The 19,538-nt window shown below is 45.8% G+C and overlaps 1 protein-coding gene across 10 annotated transcripts in view; it reads right to left on the bottom strand.

Moving 5' to 3' along the window:
- LOC106608118 (serine/threonine-protein kinase MRCK alpha) overlaps positions 1-19,538 on the bottom strand; it is a 113,277-nt gene that overhangs the window by 34,420 nt on the left and 59,319 nt on the right. For 5 of the 10 annotated variants that reach the window (XM_014205845.2, XM_045721034.1, XM_014205848.2 and 2 more), the window contains 15 exons: positions 15,876-15,969; positions 14,403-14,603; positions 13,967-13,984; positions 11,929-12,067; positions 11,603-11,712; positions 11,365-11,444; positions 10,455-10,621; positions 10,240-10,365; positions 9,799-9,932; positions 8,993-9,235; positions 8,737-8,847; positions 7,877-8,121; positions 4,863-4,968; positions 2,813-2,937; positions 822-927 (listed from right to left, as the gene is read on the bottom strand). In XM_014205845.2, the coding sequence (XP_014061320.2) occupies positions 822-927; positions 2,813-2,937; positions 4,863-4,968; positions 7,877-8,121; positions 8,737-8,847; positions 8,993-9,235; positions 9,799-9,932; positions 10,240-10,365; positions 10,455-10,621; positions 11,365-11,444; positions 11,603-11,712; positions 11,929-12,067; positions 13,967-13,984; positions 14,403-14,603; positions 15,876-15,969 (2,005 nt within the window). The remainder of the gene's footprint in view (positions 1-821; positions 928-2,812; positions 2,938-4,862; positions 4,969-7,876; positions 8,122-8,736; positions 8,848-8,992; positions 9,236-9,798; positions 9,933-10,239; positions 10,366-10,454; positions 10,622-11,364; positions 11,445-11,602; positions 11,713-11,928; positions 12,068-13,966; positions 13,985-14,402; positions 14,604-15,875; positions 15,970-19,538) is intronic. The other 5 variants (XM_045721032.1, XM_014205846.2, XM_014205849.2 and 2 more) reach the window with 3 other exon arrangements.

Raw genomic sequence — 19,538 nt, 5'->3', positions numbered from 1 at the left:
CCTTGGTCAGGGAGGTGACCAAGAACCCAAAGGTCACTCTGACAGAGCTCCAGAGTTCCTCTGTGGAGATGGGAGAACCTTCCAGAAGGACAACCATCTTTGCAGCCCTCCACCAATCAGGCCTTTATGGTAGAATGGCCAGACGTAAGCCACTCCTCAGTAAAAGGCACATGGAGTTTGCCAAAAATGCACCTAAAGACTCTCAGACCATGAGACACAAGAAATTGAAATATTTGGCCTGAATGCCAAGCGGCAACTCTGTAGGAAACCAGGCACCATCCATTCGGTGAAGCATGGTGGTGGCAGCATCATGCTGTGGGGATGTTTTTCAGTGGCAGGGTCACGGCAAAGATGAACGAAGCAAAGTACAGAGAGATTCTTGATGAAAACCTGCTCCAGAGCACTCAGGACCTCAGACTGGCGCAAAGGCTCACCTTCCAATAGGACAACAACCCTAAGCACACAGCCAAGACAATGCAGGAGTGGCTTCGTAACAAGTCTCTGAATGTCCTTGAGTGGCTCAGCCAGAGCCTGGACTTGAACCCGATCTAACATCTCTTGGAGAGACCTGAAAAGAGCTGTGCAGCGACACTCCCCATCCAACTTGTCAGAGCGTGAGAGGATCTGCAGAGAAGAATGGGAGAAACTCCCCCAGTACAGGTGTGCCAAGCTGTTTGTGCATTGTCATTATGGGGTATTGTGTGTAGATTGAGGAGTTCATGTTTTTAGAATTAGGCTGTAACCTATCAAAATGTAGAAAGCCAAGGGTTCTGAATACTTTACGAAGGCACTGTGTACGTATATGTAAGTATCCGTCTCACCGTAGCCCTGGCTCCCAGGCTGGTGTTCCTCAGTCCCTCCAGTTCTTCAGTCATCTTACTGGCCAGAGCCTGGAGGTAGCCTCGCGTATCCTTCTCATCGCTCACCCTGGAACACACAGACACACACACATAATCCACATTATGCACAAACAAACCTTTCCATAGCATACACTCACATTATTATACAATCCCGTTTGGCGCACACACACAGAAACACACACCCTATAGTTAGCCCTAGGCATCACAGTAATCACTCCATGTACCAGACCTTATACATGAACTCAGGATGACCCTGTCACACAGTCAATAAATACAGCTATCGGTATATGAACAGCCCTCACAACTAACGGCAGCATACGTTACATATATCATCATCAAACCTGTGACTTTAACTGGGCCTCCCTAACACAAACTACATGCCAGCTAAGGTCACAATAACTCACCATTACCCTCTTGAGTTTTATACTAAGAACGTGTACCAAATGGCACCCAATCCCTATATAGTGCTCTGCGTTTGAACAGAGCCCTGTGGGTCTGGGCTCTGGTCAAAAGTAGTGACCTGAATAGGCAATAGGGTGCCATTTGGTACAGCTTCTGTGTAAATACATGCAGGGTTGTGAATAGGCTTCCTCCAGTCCCAGTAACAACCTCCCTGGTCTGTACATACACATTTCCCCCACTAGGGGTCCCTGTGGTCCGGCAGGTAGCCTTGCTTCTGACCCTGGGCAGATTCAGAATGGTTCAGTCTCTGTCCATGACCCCCACTCTCTGAGGGAGTCTCAGATCCCTGTCCATGACCCCCACTCTCTGAGGGAGTCTCAGATCCCTGTCCATGACCCCCACTCTCAGAGGGAGTCTCAGATCCCTGTCCATGACCCCACTCTCAGAGGGAGTCTCAGATCCCTGTCCATGACCCCCACTCTCAGAGGGAGTCTCAGATCCCTGTCCATGACCCCACTCTCAGATCCCTGTCCATGACTCCCACTCTCAGATCCCTGTCCATGACCCCCACTCTCAGATCCCTGTCCATGACCCCACTCTCAGATCCCTGTCCATGACTCCACTCTCAGATCCCTGTCCATGACCCCACTCTCAGATCCCTGTCCATGACCCCACTCTCAGATCCCTGTCCATGACCCCACTCTCAGATCCCTGTCCATGACCCCACCCTCAGAGGGAGTCTCAGATCCCTGTCCATGACTCCACTCTCAGATCCCTGTCCATGACCCCACTCTCAGATCCCTGTCCATGACCCCACTCTCAGAGGGAGTCTCAGGGGGAGTGAATACATTTCCATTTCACACCTCTCACTCGTACAGTTTACCCACTTGTACTTGCAGTGAAACAGGTCAAATATAAGCGCCTCCTATTGGGCTGGCGGGTAGGAGTGTTGGCCCAGTCACCGAAAGGTTGCTGGATCAAATCCCTGAGCTGACAAGGTAAAAATCTGTTGTTCTGCCCCTGAACAGATTCAGAGGGGTTGAGTTAAATGTGGAAGACACATTTCAGTTGAATGCATTCAGTTGTACAACTGACTAGGTCTCCTCCTATTGGTCCATAAAGGAGCTCTGAGACACACTCTTCCTGTTTCTCCTACTGCAGTGGCCTGGAGTGGCAGGCAGGGGGCACCACTCATCGCTGCTTCAGTTCACTGGTACAGTGTGCATGTATGTGTGATATGTGCAAATTGCCTGTCAGGCAAGCGAGCCAAGCAGCAGCAGCTAGGTATTGCCCTCGGTCTCCTCTCTCTCTTTCTTTCTGTCGCTCTCTATCAGCTTCTCTGAATGGAGAAGAGATTGTAAAGACCAATAAATCATCTGTATGACCTTTGAAATATTTGGGTCCTTTGCACCTCATTGCTGGATTGTGGATCCAAATGAAGTATTCAAAATGTGCCTGTATGTATGTAAATAGAGTACGTGTGTGAAAGCAAGCATGCGTGGACGTGTTTGAGAGTGAATGTATGCCCTGTGTACATGTCTGTCACTCACCACTGGATAATCTCAGTGATCTGGGCCTCCCAGTGAGCAGCACTCTCCTTCTTGTCAGCCAGATCCCTCATCTCCTCCTCCAGCTGTCTGTTGCTGCTGCTCAGCTTCTCAAACATAGGCGTCAGCTAGAGGGAGAGGAGAGGACAGAGGAGAGGACAGAGGAGAGGAGAGAGAGGACAGAGTCAATCAGAGCCATAGATATTATACAGAGTATGGTAATTTGCAGCGATGTTTCAAGGGCATCTTATAGAGCTCCTCTATTATAGAACGGTCTGCCGTCCATGTGAGACAGACTCAGTCTCATCTCTTCAGAAAGTCCTAGGATTGAGTGTAGTTTGGCCCAGGGGGTAACTTTGGACGGGGCCAATGTCCCCCCCCCGTCTCAGTCTCCAGTATTTATGCTGCAATAGTCTATGTGCCTAGACCTGAGCCCTAGGATCATGCCTCAAGACTACCCGGCCTGACGACGCCTGGCTGTCCCTAGTCAAACCAGTAGTGCTGCTGATCTAGTTCTGCTGTGGTTATGGAACCCTGACTAGTTTCACTGGACATGCTACTTGGTCCCGGACCTACTAATTATGTCTCTCACAGAAATGCTGTCTCGACCTCTGAATGCTCGGCTATGAAAAGCCAACTGACATTTACACCTGAGGTGCTGACCTGTTGCACCCTCTATGGTTATTATGGTTATTATTTGACCCTGCTGGTCATCTATGAATATCTGAACATATTGAAGAACGATCTGGCCTAAATGGCCATGTACTCTTATCTCCACCAGCACAGTCAGAGGAGGACCTGCCACCCCTCAGAGCCTGGTTCCTCTAGGATTCTTCCTACGTTCCTGCCTTTCTAGGGAGGTTTTCCTAGCCACTGTGCTTCTGCCTCTGCATTGCTTGGTCTTTGGTGTTTAAGGCTGGGTATCTGCAAAGCATCTGTGACAACTGCTGAAAGGGCTTTATAAAATACATTTGATTGATTGATTGATGACAGGGTAAGGAAAGGTAGGGCAGAGGAAGAGTGGGGGAGTAGGGGAGGGCAGAGCGAGAGAGGGGGGGAGGAGGGCAGGGGGAGAGAAAAGCTTCTTGACAGTTGCAGAGGGAGTGTGTTTTCCTGTAATGGTTTGACAGTAGGAAATTCATTCCGGTTCATATTGCTACTATCAGATAACTGGCAAGATGGTTGTTGGTAGTAAAACAGTTTGAAGGATAATTTAATCAGGCTAAACATAATATTTGCAAGGTAAGATTCTATTTTTTAACCTCACATTTATAGGATCTCTCCAAATGGAAACAGCTACCTTTAGAAGGATATACAACCTCCATAAATCATCTGATCCTTGTATTCTGGCTTTCATACTGAAGGTACTGTATGTGAAAGAACAGAATCAAATGGGTCAGCGTCCCAAATGGCACCCCATTCCCTATATTGTGCACTACTTTTGAACAAACCCTTATGGGCCCTGTTGAGAAGAAGTAAATAGGGTGCCATTTTGTCTGCATACCAGATGTTGTTCTCACTATCCCTCCCTGGCAGGTTGTGTTCAGGAAGGCTTGGGGAATGTTGTTCTCACTATCCCTCCCTGGCAGGTTGTGTTCAGGAAGGGGAATGCTCCCTGTTTTCCATGGCTGCTATCAACTTCAAGGCGCTCAGTCTTTTCTTCATATTTAATAGGAAATACCTCAAAAACAAACAGCACTTTAGTCCAATATATCACAACTCCTAGAAAAATATTTAGCTTGGGAAATTCCATTTCTCATTCCCATATTTCCGGCTTCCAAAGTCAATCGTTTGGGATCCAACAGGACGTTGCATTTGCCTGTTTAGGATACCGCGGTCTGTTTTGAAGGTCGATATTGAACAGTGATTATATTGGCTTTATCAGGAGAGAAGGTTGGTGGCGGCGGTTACCTCAGGTCAGGGTGTGTGTGTGTGTGTGTGTGTGTGTGTGTGTGTGTGTGTGTGTGTGTGTGTGTGTGTGTGTGTGTGTGTGTGTGTGTGAGAGAGAGAGGGGTTACCTCAGGTCAGGGTGTGTGTGTGTATAACATCTCACCTTGTCCAGTTCGTTGGAGAGCTTCCTGTTCTCCTCGGTCAGAATGACTCTCTCCCGCTCATACTTCTGCTTGTACTCCATCTCAAACTCCTCCCGCTCGCCTTGGCTGTCTCACACACACAGATATGAGCCATCACCACACACACACACCAATAACACACTGAACCTGCTATTCAAAGAGAGTATCCAAACATCTGTATGAATGAGGCTAGCCAGGGATGCTAAACTAGAGGGTAGAAAAGCACATCCTGATAGCTTCCAGACTGTATGAGAGATCGTTAGAGCAATGTTGCTTCTTCGACCTGGACAGGGACAGAGGCAGATAACACCAGTTAGATCTAAGGGACTAACACAGGAACGAGGGTCTTCTCGGGAGCTAGGTCAGGGGAGAGAAGGTAACTCAAGTTAAACCTCACTGAGTACAACAGTAGAGGCCAGGGTGAAGTAACTATAACCATGTTTACCTCGTATAACCCTCGCTGGGAAGAAGAGGAAGAGGACAGTTAGGTAGGTAATCTCTATAATATTACAGGAAGAGAGAGTAACTGTGTATGTCAACTCTATTGACCGGTTTCCCGGTGCCAGATTCATTTCATATATCTATTCCTGGACTAAAAATCTATTTGAATGACAATATTCAAGTAAACAGACCAACAACGGCAGTTAGAGCTACAGTGAGAGAAAAAAGTATTTGATCCCCTGCTGATTTTGTACGTTTGCCCACTGACAAAGAAATAATCAGTCTTTAATTTTAATGGTAGGTTTACTTGAACAGTGAGAGACAGAATAACAACAAACAAAAAAATCCAGAAAAACATGTCAAAAATGTTATAAAATGATTTCCATTTTAATGAGGGAAATAAGTATTTGACCCCTCTGCAAAACATGACTTAGTACTTGGTGGCAAAACCCTTGTTGGCAATCAGAGGTCAGACGTTTCTTGTAGTTGGCCACCAGGTTTGCACACATCTCAGGAGGGATTTTGTCCCACTCCTCTTTGCAGATCTTCTCCAAGTCATTAAGGTTTCGAGGCTGACATTTGGCAACTCGAACCTTCAGCTCCCTCCACAGATCTTCTATGGGATTAAGGTCTGGAGACTGGCTAGGCCACGCCAGGACCTTAGTGTGCTTCTTCTTGAGCCACTCCTTTGTTGCCTTGGCCGTGTGTTTTGGGCCATTGTCATGCTGGAATACCCATCCACGACCCATTTTCAATGCCCTGGCTGAGGGAAGGTTGGTTCTCACCCAAGATTTGACGGTACATGGCCTCGTCCATCGTCCCTTTGATGCGGTGAAGTTGTCCTGTCCCCTTAGCAGAAAAACACCCCCAAAGCATAATGTTTCCACCTCCATGTTTGATGGTGTTCTTGGGGTCATAGGCAGCATTCCTCCTCCTCCAAACACAGCGAGTTGAGTTGATGCCAAAGAGCTCCATTTTGGTCTCATCTGACCACAACACTTTCACCCAGTTGTCCTCTGAATCATTCAGATGTTCATTGGCAAACTTCAGACGGGCATGTATATGTTTCCTTCTTGAGCAAGGGGACCTTGCGGGCGCTGCAGGATTTCAGTCCTTCACGGCGTAGTGTGTTAACAATTGTTTTCTTGGTGACTATGGTCCCAGCTGCCTTGAGATCATTGACAAGATCCTCCCGTGTAGTTCTGGGCTGATTCCTCACCGTTCTCATGATCATTGCAACTCCACGAGGTGAGATCTTGCATGGAGCCCCAGGCCGAGGGAGATTGACAGTTCTTTTGTGTTTCTTCCATTTGCGAATAATTTCTTCCATTCGCACCAACTGTTGTCACCTTCTCACCAAGCTGCTTGGCTTTGGCCTTGTGTAGGTCTACAGTCTTGTCCCTGACATCATTGGAGAGCTCTTTGGTCTTGGCCATGGTGGAGAGTTTGGAATCTGATTGATTGATTGCTTCTGTGGACAGGTGTCTTTTATACAGGTAACAAACTGAGATTAGGAGCACTCCCTTTAAGAGTGTGCTCCTAATCTCAGCTCGTTACCTGTATAAAAGACACCTGGGAGCCAGAAATCTTTCTGATTGAGAGGGGGTCAAATACTAATTTCCCTCATTAAAATGCAAATCAATTTATAACATGCGTTTTTCTGGATTTTTTTGTTGTTATTCTGTCTCTCACTGTTCAAATAAACCTACCATTAAAATTATAGACTGATCATTTCTTTGTCAGTGGGCAAACGTACAAAATCAGCAGGGGATGAAATACTTTTTTCCCTCACTGTAAGGAACTAAGAGATGAAAAAGGGTCTTCTCAGGAGAAAGGTTACAATAGAAGGTAAGGTTGTCACCATTTTCTTTTGTACATTTTAGTCATTTAGCAGACGCTCTTATCCAGAGCGACTTACAGTAGTGAATGCATACATTTCATTTCATGCATTTTTTTTTTGTACTGGCCCCCCGTGGGAATCAAACCCACAACCCTGGCGTTGCACACACTATGCTGCCGTTGCAAACACCATGCTCTACCAACTGAGCCACAGTACCGTGATAATCAGAAGAATCTTGGCAAGCAACATGACACAGACAATTTCTTTAGGGAAACTAAACTGTCTTATGTTGTCACATTGTTTATTTCCCAAGCTATAGGTGACCATGTCTGACATCAAGAAGGTTCTTAGAGGAGGAAAGAGTTTAGTTTGGGTTTTCCTTGTTTGCTGTGGAAAATCAGCTATCGTAGTATCAGCAGTTATCTAAGATCAAAATACACTGCGAGTACAGCACAGTGGAGGCCATGGTGAAGTAACGGTAACCATGCTGACCTCGTATAACCCTCGCTGGGAAGAGGAGGAAGAGGACAGGCTCTATATAGCTACTACAGAGACCAGAAGCATGTCTGAATGCCATGTCTACATCTCTGGATAAACTGTCCTATATGTCTTTATGAGTGCTTTCTAGTGTTGTGGACATCTAAACCTAGGAAGGCCCTACCACACATAACCCATTACACACACAAAGACATAAACATGTAGACAGACACACACCTCTCCCTGCGTGTCTTCTCCAGTTTGTCTTTGAGGACCAGGATCTCTTTCTGCAGGGTGAGCTGCTGTCCCTCAGCGTCGCGGAGCTCCTTGCGGAGGACCTTGAGTTCGTTGGCGTGCTGCGCTTCCCTCCTGCTCAACTCCTCCTCGTAGAACCCCGTCTTCTTCTCCAGGTCAGCCCGCAGCTTCCCCACCTCCTGGCTCTGGTCCGAGCCCACCACCGAGGCTGACGGCCCCAACTGCTTCTGGTTCAGAGGAAGAGAGGAGTTGGCCACATTCACACAACCAAGAAAACAGAGAAATTACAGGAGTGTATTAATTAGTGAACGCCATAGTAAAAATAGTTTGCAATGGAAAGCGTTTTGTTATTGGACAAGTTCAGAATAGTCCCTCCCCATTTCGGCCCGTTTGCCTCACGTTGGTTCCTAGAGAATACACCCCAGGTGTGTGTGTCTTGTGTGTGTGTAAGAGCATTGCTCCCGCCGCTGTCCCAGACTGGGCTCGAACCGGGGACCCTCTGAACACATCTACCAGTGTCAGCCATGAAGTAGCGTTATCAGTCAGGCCACAAAACACCTGGGCCGCAGAGCGAGTGACGTCACCGATCCAACAGTACTAGCACACTGCTAACTAGCTAGCCATTTCACATGGCTTAAATAAGCACCTGACTACAAGTCGCTATGCAGCGTCAGCTAAAATCTGAGATGTAGTGTGTGTGTGTGTGTGTGTGTGTGAGTGAGAGAAGGAAATATAAAAAAAAGTGTGTGTTAGTATTCTGTGTGTGTTTTTTTTTGTAGAGAAGGAAATATAAAAAAAAGTGTGTGTTAGTACGTGTGTTTCTCTCTGTGTGTGTGTGTTACCTTGAGTCCGTCCAGCTCCTCCTCTAGCAGTCTGCTGTACTGCTCTGAGCGTTCTCTCAGCTTCCTCTCCTTCTGAGCATCAGCTGTCTGCTCCTCAGACTGGGACTCCATCTGAGAGACAGTAAGGGGTTAATGCACACACACACACACACACACACACACACACACACACACACACACACACACACACACACACACACAAAGTAGAGACACACACACACACACAAATACCACAGGACCCACGTGACTACTCTACCTCCTTCTTGGCCCTCTCGGCCTTGCGCACCTCCAGCCGTAGAGCCTCCACCTTCTGGGACCAACCCTCCATCTCCTCCTCCTTGTCCCGGAGCTGACGGCCCAGGCGCTGCTTGGCTGATCTGAGGTCAGTCAGACGCTCGTTGAGCTCGGAGAACTCCTGCATGGCCAGCTTCCTCTGGCTGTGGGCCTCTTTCAACTCCTTAGACTGACTCTTCATCTTGCCACTGGCCTCCATTAAGTCCTAAAGGGAGGGAAGACGTGTACAGATTGATTGGTCAGACTGGGTGACAGTCGGTCCAATGGCGCTCAGCTGGTAGAGAATGGCACTTGCAATGCCAGGGTTGTCAATTCGATTCCAGGTGGTGCTATATACAGGGAAACACCCCCAGGTGGTGCTATATACAGGGAAACACCCCCAGGTGGTGCTATATACAGGGAAACACCCCCAGGTGGTGCTATATGCAGGGAAACACCCCCAGGTGGTGCTATATGCAGGGAAACACCCCCAGGTGGTGCTATATGCAGGGAAACACCCCCAGGTGGTGCTATATACAGGGAAACACCCCCAGGTGGTGCTATATACAGGGAAACACCCCCAGGTGGTGCTATATGCAGGGAAACACCCCCAGGTGGTGCTATATGCAGGGAAACACCCCCAGGTGGTGCTATATGCAGGGAAACACACCCAGGTGGTGCTATATGCAGGGAAACACCAACAGGTGGTGCTATATGCAGGGAAACACACCCAGGTGGTGCTATATGCAGGGAAACACACCAGGTGGTGCTATATGCAGGGAAACACACCTTGTGCAGGTTGTCCTTCTCCAGGTTGAGACTCTTCATCTGTTTCTCCAGGTTCCTGATGTGTTTAGATGAATCCTCCATTTCTCTACGGACTGACGAAGCTTCTTCCAACTCATGTTCCTGTTGACCTGAGTCTAACACACACACACACACACACACACACACACACACACACACACACACACACACATTACAGTGGGTCAGGGTTGTTAAACAACTTTGGCCAACATAAATTACATTTCACTATGATGTATGTTCCATTATAGTGTACATTTCAAATTGTAGTCATTTAGCAGATGCTAAATGTACACTCTGGATAAGAACATACATTTTCATGCTTTTGTACTGGTCCCCCGGTATGGTAAATGCTGACCTGGATGGAATATGTTTGTGTTCTACTACACAGCAGTAAAACTTTACAGTAAAATGTTGAATGTTTACCTGCAATCTTTTTCTTGAGGATGTCAATCTCAGTCTTCAGACTCCTGATCTCCACCTCCTTGTTAGAGGGGACGGGTGCTGGTCCTTCTGATACATGCTGCAGAGCCTGGACTGTCTGGGTGGACTCTGGAACACAACACACAGGGAGAGGATGAGAAGGAGAGGAGAGGAGGAGGAGGAAAGGAGAGGGAGAGGAGAGGTGCGAGTGTGTGTACCTTGTAGCTTGCGGCTGAGCTCAGTCTTCTCCTGTTCTAGTCGTCGTATCCTCCTCTCGTAGGCCTCGGTGGCCAGACTCTCCTCCAGACTGCGCTGGACACATACATCCATCTGTGTCTGACTGCTACTGCCTGCCTCCCTCAGACAGCCCCGGTCAGACAGGGTACTGGAGAGGAGAGATAGGGAAGGGGGGGGATAGGGAAGAGGGGGGAGAGATAGGGAAGAGGGGGGGGAGATGGGGAAGAGAAAGAGATGCATACCATATTAGAGACACATATTTACCTCAGAATAGACAGACCCCCAAAGAATTCATAAACAAATCCAATTTTGAAAAACTCCCATTTCTATTGGCAGCAAGATTTGTGGCCTGTTGCCACAAGAAAAGGGCAACCAGGCAACTTTTGTTTATTATCTATTTCACTTGCTTTGGAAATGTTTATCTTGGCCAGGTCGCAGTTGTAAATGAGAACTTGTTCTCAACTGGCCTACCTGGTTAAATAAATAAATACAAATAAACATGTTTCCCATGCCAAAAAAAGCCCCTTATATTGAAATTAGAGCGAGAGAGAGCAAGAGTGCAACCACAATTAGCCTTCAGGCTAAGATAAACAATTAGACCATTCAATGCTTTCTCAACGGTGGAAACTGAGTGCTAGTGGAAGTGTGGCTGAGGTTAGATCAGACGATAGAGAAGTAGGAGCGAAGTAGACTGGTCACAGATCTGATTGTGCTGTATAGCCTATCCTCATTGTTATGCCAAACATGACAATGACCATAGGAGTTGGCAAGACAGCACAAACAGATCTGGGAACAGGCTAAGATGTATTTTTCTGTATGCTGTATGTATTGACGAAGATGTGGAAGTTTATTTGGAAACTAAACTGGGGTTGTTGCTTAGCGACCACTCACCATTTACTGGTGTAGGTGAAACCTACAAAGGGCAGGTGGTGTCCAGAGAAGGCAGTATGTGAGGGAGGGGGCATCGTCTCCTGAAATAACACAAAATAACACAAACACGTCAACCTTGACAACATTACAGACAGATGAAAGAGATGGACAGATAAAAGATGGAAACAGAGAGAGACTGAAAGATGAGAGTAAGAGAGTCTAAGTCTTGATGTAGTCCCATAGAGAAAGACAGACTTACTGAGTTCTTGAGACAGTCGTCATCCACGTCAAAGTTAGAGGTGTCTGTGGGGCTGCTGACCTCTGGGATGTAGGGGGCCTCGCACGTACGGATGTTGTCCCAGTCAATGCCTGAAAGGAATGACATTAAACATGATATGACTGGCAAACTGTGATCATGGTATGATATTGTAACGATCATCATATCATCGTCTACTGTCCAGCCTAACTTCAACACCAATTAACAAGATAAGAGGTTATCTACATCAACTCCTGGAAATGGCGCCAGAGAATAATTGATAGACAAACCCTAGCACGCACATACTGTTTTAAAACATCAGGCCCTACCAGAGAAGAAGGGGTGAGATTTGAAGTCGTCGATGCCGTTCTGGCCCAGACGGTGCTCCCGGCTGCAGATGAGGCGTCGGATCAGGTCCTTGGCGTCTTCGGACACGTCTGTCATCTGCAGGGGGAACTGGAAACGCTCCTGGGCACCCGGCGGAGGGTAAGAGGAGAGGGAAAGGAGTCTGAATAATGAAGATACCCTACGTCCCAAATGGTTCCCTATTCCTTATTTATTTACTGCACTACTTTTGACCATTTGGGACGCAGCCTCGATATACTGTTCGCGTCGTTTGGTCAAATATTTGTATTTCTAATTTATTTTTACTGATAACGCAACGTACCCGTTGCAGTCGACAGCAGAATAGTTCTATACTGTTTGCAGAATAATCTTCGTACACATTTTTTCACATTTCATGTATTTATTTGTGTACATGGCCCCTGACAAAGAAATGTAAAAATAAATAAAAATGGTATATGGCCCATGCATGTTTATCCTGTTGCAGCAGAAAGCAGCATAGTTCTAGCAAACATTTAATGGTTTAATGTGCACACATAAGGCATCTGTTCAGTCAATATGGCTGGGTGAACTAGATGGTATAGTTGAAAGGTGACGGGAAGGGAGAGGGGGGAGAGTTATGAAGGTAGAAGGGTGTGGTTTGGAGTCAGGATGGGCTGAAGTATGAACAGACCTGGGGTTGTACAGTTCATTTGGAAGGTATTCAGACCCCTTGACTTTTTCCACATTTTGTTAGGTTACAGCCTTGTTCTAAAATTGATTAAATTGTTGTTGTTTTCTCTCAATCTACACACAATACCCCATAATGACAAAACAAAAGGTTTTTAGCAATTTTTGCTAATTAATTACAATATAAACTGAAATATCACATTTACATAAGTATTCAGATCCTTTACTCAGTACTTTGTTGAAGCACCTTTGGCAGCGATTACAGCCTTGAGTCTTCTTGGGTATGATGCTACAAGCTTGGCACACCTGTATTTGGGGAGTTTCTCCCATTCTTCTCTGCAGATCCTCTCAAGCTCTGTCAGGTTGGATGGGGAGGGTTGCTGCACAGCTATTTTCAGGTCTCTCCAGAGATGTTAGATCGGGTTCAAGTCCGGCCTCTAGCTGGGCCACTCAAGGACATTCAGAGACTTGTCCTGAAGCCACTCCTGTGTTGTCTTGGCTGTGTGCTTAGGGTCATTGTCCTGTTGGAAGGTGAACCTTCACCCCAGTCTGAACCCCAGTCTGAGATCCTTAGCACTCTGGAGCAGGTTTCCATCAAGAATCTCTCTGTACTTTGCTCCGTTCATCTTTGCCTCGATCCTGACTAGTCTCCCCGTCCCTGCCGCTGAAAAACATCCCCACAGCATGATGCTGCCACCACCATGCTTCACTGTAGGTATGGTGATAGGTTTCGTCCAGATATGACGCTTGGCATTGAGGCCAAAGAGTTCAATCTTGGTTTCATCAGACCAGAGAATCCCCAGATCTGAGCTCAATTTCGAGTCTCATAGCAAAGGGTCTGAATACATATGTAAATAAGGTATTTCTGTTTGTTATTTTTAATAAAACTGCTCAAATTTCAAAAAAACTTTTCACTTTGTCATTATGGGGTATTGTGTGTAGATTGACATTTTTTACTTAACAGATTTCATAATATAGCAGTAACGTAATAAAATGTGGAAAAAGTCAAGGGGAATGAACACTTTCCGAATGCACTGTAAGTATCAATTGTCTCAGAGTATTCCTCTTAGCAGTGCTGATCTAGGATCAGGTCCATTTAATCTCATTTATATGATCTAAAAAGCTGAACTGAGCCTAGATCAGCACTCCTACTCTAAAAAGCTTGATACATTCAGCCCTTGAACAGAACATACTCAAACTTTAACAACTAACACTCAGACCCAGTCCCAAATCAACCCCTAGCCCCTACTTCCTATGCACTTGTGGAGATCTGAGAGGAATCTACAAGTGCATAGGTGGTAGGGAATAGGGGTCCATTTGGGACTGGGCAATCAGACTCCAAAAAGAAACACTCACAGCAGCACCTAACTCCTCCTGTCGGTCGATGGAAAGGAACCAGAAGAAGAAGGGTAGAGGAGGAGTCAGAAAGAATAAAACTAACTATGTACAGAAAGTACTTCAGCCTAACACCAAAGAGCCCAACAACACCTGAACAATCCCGCTCGTCTTGAACCATTGAATAAAAAATGTGTCTTTGTCAAGACGGGTTTTAGTACAGTAAGTACAATGTGACTACCAGTAAGCCTTAACCTGCCTGACAGCCTCAAAAAAGAGGACCGCAAAGGAAATAGGCTGTACAACTTTTTGGGTGGTCCTCTAGGATTTTCAATGCATTGTATAGGCTACACGTGTGGTAGAGCTGTGGTTTTGAATGATCAAATAAATCAAATGATAAATCCCAGGGTAGCTACAGTCAGCCTCCTCTGTCCAGTCTTACCACCCACCCTCTCACCTTGTGGTTCATGATCTTGCCGTAGGTCTCCACTAGTGACTCGGCGTAGAAGGGAGTTTCCCCGTACAGCATCTCGTACATGCAGACCCCCAGGGACCACCAGTCACACTCTGGACCGTACTTCCCCTTCCCATCCTCCATCGCCTGCAGGATCTCCGGAGAGATGTAGTCCGGGGTCCCCACGGCAACTGACGACTGGACCTGAGGGAGACCAGGCCCAGGAGATGAATGGATTAGTGAGTGGATGGATAGAGGCATAGATGGTTCGATGGATGGCATGGGGGACAAACCATAGAAATAATTTCATACTTAATAAAGGGATACTGTGTGATTCTGGCAGTTAGGCCTAAGACAATTTTCCACTTGCCCAGAGTCAGACGAACTTGTGAATACCATTTTTATGTCTCTGCGTGCAGTATGAAGGAAGTCTTTTGCGAGCCAATGCTAACTAGCATTAGTGCAATGACTGGAAGTCTACAGGTATGGTAGCATACGCATAGCATTGGCGCGTGAATCTACCTCTAACTTCCTTCAAACTGCACAAATCCCTTTAATGTTAGAGAAATAATCTGTAATCTGGTGTTGTTAATTGCACGTCTACAGTGTGTTTGGAGTCAAATACGTCCACCAAACCTAAACAAGGCCATGCCATAGAGCACATACTAAATAAATCAAACTTCCCTGAGACTAGGCCAAAGAAGCGCCGGTCACCGCAGCTTTAGAGAGGCGGATCCTCTAAGGTCTCAACTTATTCATCAAAGCCACATAGCCAACCACCTCAGAGCAGCTTAATTAGCGGAAGAGTCTTAACCACAGGCACAGCCATGAAATCAGACACAGAGAAGGCCTAAAGGGGGCCGGGGCTTCAGCCACAGGGGAGGCCTAGAGGGGCCCAGGGTTTGATGGGGTGGTGGTTGGTGGTTTTTGGAGGTGGTTTGGGTTGTGTGCATATATATATAGTTTGGACACAGCTACTCATTCCAGAGTTTTTCCTTATTTTTCCTATTTTCTACATTGTAGGATAATAGTGAAGACATCAAAACTATGAAATAACACATATGGAATCATGTAGTAACCAAAGAAGTGTTAAAACAAATATAAACATGTATTTTTATTTGTGATTCTTCAAACTAGCCACCCTTTGCCTTGATGACAGCTTTGCACACATATGTGGGAACTCCAAGACTGTTGGAAAAGCATTCCAGGTGACTACCTCATGAAGCTGGTTGAGAAAATGCCGAGTGTACAAAGCTCTAATCAAGGCAAAGGGTGGCTACTTTGAAGAATCTAAAATATTAAATCTATTTTTATTTGTTTAACACTTTTTTGGTTACTACATGATTGCATGTGTGTTATTTCATAGTTTTGGTGTCGTCACTACTATTATACAATGTAGAAAATAGTGAAAATAAAGAAAAACCCTTGAATGAGTAGTTGTCCAAACTTTTGGCTGGTATATGTCGGCCTACTCACCGTGCCGTCCTCCATGAGTTTGAGGCAGGAACCAAAGTCAGCCAGGCGAATGTGACCGTTCATGTCCATCAAGATGTTGTCTGGCTTGATGTCCCTGAAGGTGACAGAAGACAGAGAGACCAAAGTAAATATACTGATGACTCTGAGAAAGAGAACTAGGAATGGAGGAAGAGGGAGAGAGGGGGAGTGGAATAAAATGAAAAACACATCTCAGAGGGGGAGACAGGGAGGGAGAGAGAATGAAAGAGAGCAAAACAACTTTAACGCAACACTAGTGTTTGGTGAGAGAGAGCGAAAAGTAGATTTTGCTTCTAGAGAGAGCGCTAGAGAGGGCGAGAGGGAGCGAGAGAGGGAGCGAGAGAGGGAGCGAGAGAGAGAGAGTTTGTTTGCTCCTGGATGCCTTTAGTCTCCCCTCATGAAGTCTTGTGTTAATTTGGGCAGTTCATTGCCCTTGCAGCCTCTACTGCCAATGGGGCAGACCCCTCACAAGGTTACCCCCCACAAGGCAGACAGAGGCTTGGTTATCCTGTCCCGACCAGCCCCCCCGACCCTGTCCCGACCAGCCCCCCCTGACCCTGTCCCGACCAGAACACCCTGTCCCTGTCCCGACCAGCCCCCCCTACCCCTGTCCCGACCAGCCCCCCCTGACCCTGTCCCGACCAGCCCCCCCTGACCCTGTCCCGACCAGCCCCCCTGACCCTGTCCCGACCAGCCCCCCCTGACCCTGTCCCGACCACTATTCTGATATTACATCTCACTTAATGCAGACAATGTCAAGCCCTTGTCTTCACTAGTCTCCATATCTCTACACTATTGATACATAGTACAGTATAGTAACAATATACTAACAGTATAGTAACAACCCATCAATACACTAACAATACACTAACAGTACAGTAACAATACTGCACTAATAGTAACAGTACAGTAACAATACAACACACTAAAGGACATCATCAAAACACTAACAGTACAGTAACAATACATCATCAATACACTAACAGTATAGTAACAATACACTAACAGTATAGTAACAATACATCATCAATACACTAACAGTGTAACCTTTATTTAACGAGGCAAGTCAGTTAAGAACAAATTCTTATTTACAAAAACGGCCTACTGCCTTGTTCAGGGGCAGAACGACAGATTTTTACCTTGTCAACTCGGGGATTCGATCCAGCAACCTTTCAGTTACTGGCCCAACGCTCTAACCACTAGGCTCCTTGCCGCCCCAGTAACAATACATCAATACACTAACCGTATAGTAACAATACATCAATACACTAACAGTATAGTAACAATACATCAATACACTAACATTACACTAACAGTAAAGTAACAATACACTAACCGTATAGTAACAATACATGAATACATCAATACACTAACAGTATAGTAACAATGCACTAACAGTTAATACATCAATACACCAGCAGTATAGTAACAATACATCATCAATACACTAACAGTATAGTAACAATACACTAACCGTATAGTAACAATACATGAATACATCAATACACTAACAGTATAGTAACAATGCACTAACAGTTAATACATCAATACACTAACAGTATAGTAACAATACATCATCAATACACTAACAGTATAGTAACAATACATCAATACACTAACAGTATAGTAACAATACATCAATACACTAACAGTAAAGTAACAATACACTAACCGTATAGTAACAATACATGAATACATCAATACACTAACAGTATAGTAACAATGCACTAACAGTTAATACATCAATACACTAACAGTATAGTAACAATACATCATCAATACACTAACAGTATAGTAACAATACACTAACCGTATAGTAACAATACATGAATACATCAATACACTAACAGTATAGTAACAATGCACTAACAGTTAATACATCAATACACTAACAGTATAGTAACAATACACTAACAGTATAGCAACAATAAATCATCAATACACAACGATATATTATACACTTGACATTACATGGTAGCTGAAGGACGGGATTAAAAACAAACAAAAGATAACTATTGTAAAATATATTGTGTCTCTAAAATGTGTATAGTGTGTACTGTATAAGCTGGAAGTAGAAGCCTAAGTGTTGTCGTCCATTAGTTTACTCCAATTAGGGGAGGCGTGGTAGGGTTAGGGGAAAATAATAAAGGAAAATATATATATTTTTTAAAAGACATGGGGCGGCAGGTAGCCTAGTGGTTAGAGCATTGGGCCGGTAACCGAAAGGTTGCTGGATCAAATCCCCAAGCCGACAAGGTACAAATCTGTCGTTCTGCCCATGTATATAGAAACTCAGTATATATAAACTCAGTAACAGTCAGTATCTGGTGTGACCACCAGCTGCATTAAGTACTGCAGTGCATCTCCTCATGGAGAGACTAAACTCAGCAAAAAAAGAAACGTCCCTTTTTCAGGACCCTGTCTTTCAAAGATAATTCGTAAAAATCCTAATAGCTTCCCAGATATTCATTGTAAAGGGTTTAAACACTGTTTCCCATTCTTGTTCAATGAACCATAAACAATGAATGAACATGCACCTGTGGAACGGTCATTAAGACACTAACAGCTTACAGACCATAGGCAATTAAGGTCACAGTGATGTAAACTTAGGACACTAAAGAGGCCTTTCTACTGACTCTGAAAAACACCAAAAGAAAGATTCCCAGGGTACCTGCTCATCTGCGCGAATGTGCCTTAGGCATGCTGCAAGGAGGCATGAGGACTGCAGATGTGGCCAGAGAAATAAATTGCAATGTCTGTACTGTAAGAAGCCTAAGACAGCGCTACAGGGAGACAGGATGGACAGCTGATTGTCCTTGCAGTGGCAGACCACGTGTAACAACTGCACAAGTTCGGTACATCCGAACATCACATCCGCAATAGGCTTAGAGAGCCTGGACTGAGGGCTTGTAGGCCTGTTGTAAGGCAGGTCCTCACCAGACATCACCGGCAGCAACGTCGCCTATGGGCACAAACCCACCGTCGCTGGACCAGACAGGACTGGCAAAAAGTGCTCTTCGCTGACGAGTCGCGGTTTTGTCTCAACAGGGGTGATGGTCGGATTCATGTTTATCATCGAAGGAATGAGGGTTACACCGAGGCCTGTACTCTGGAGCGGGATTGATTTGGATGTGGAGGGTCCGTCATGGTCTGGGGCGGTGTGTCACAGCATCATCGGACTGAGCTTGTTGTCATTGCAGGCAATCTCAACACTGTGCGTTACAGGGAAGACATCCTCCTCCCTCATGTGGTACCCTTCCTGCAGGCTCATCCTGACATGACCCTCCAGCATGACAATGCCACCAACCATACTGCTCGTTCTGTGTGTGATTTCCTGCAAGACAGGAATGTCAGTGTTCTGCCATGGCCAGCGAAGAGCTAGGATCTCAATCCCATTGAGCACGTCAGGGACCTGTTGGATCGGAGGGTGAGGGCTGGGGCCATTCCCCCCAGAAATGTCCAGGAACTTGCAGGTGCCTTGGTGGAAGAGTGGGGTAACATCTCACAGCAAGAACTGGTAAATCTGGTGCAGTCCATGAGGAGATGCACTGCAGTACTTAATGCAGCTGGCGGCCACACCAGATACTGACTGTTACTTTTGATTTTGACCCACCCTTTGTAGCAATGCAAATAGTCTGTGTAGCC

This window comes from Salmo salar, chromosome ssa06 (assembly GCF_905237065.1).
Source record: "Salmo salar chromosome ssa06, Ssal_v3.1, whole genome shotgun sequence".
NCBI lineage: Eukaryota > Metazoa > Chordata > Actinopteri > Salmoniformes > Salmonidae > Salmo > Salmo salar.
The sequence above is the reverse complement of the archived record's forward strand: the minus strand, read 5'-3'. Positions and strand labels throughout refer to the sequence as shown.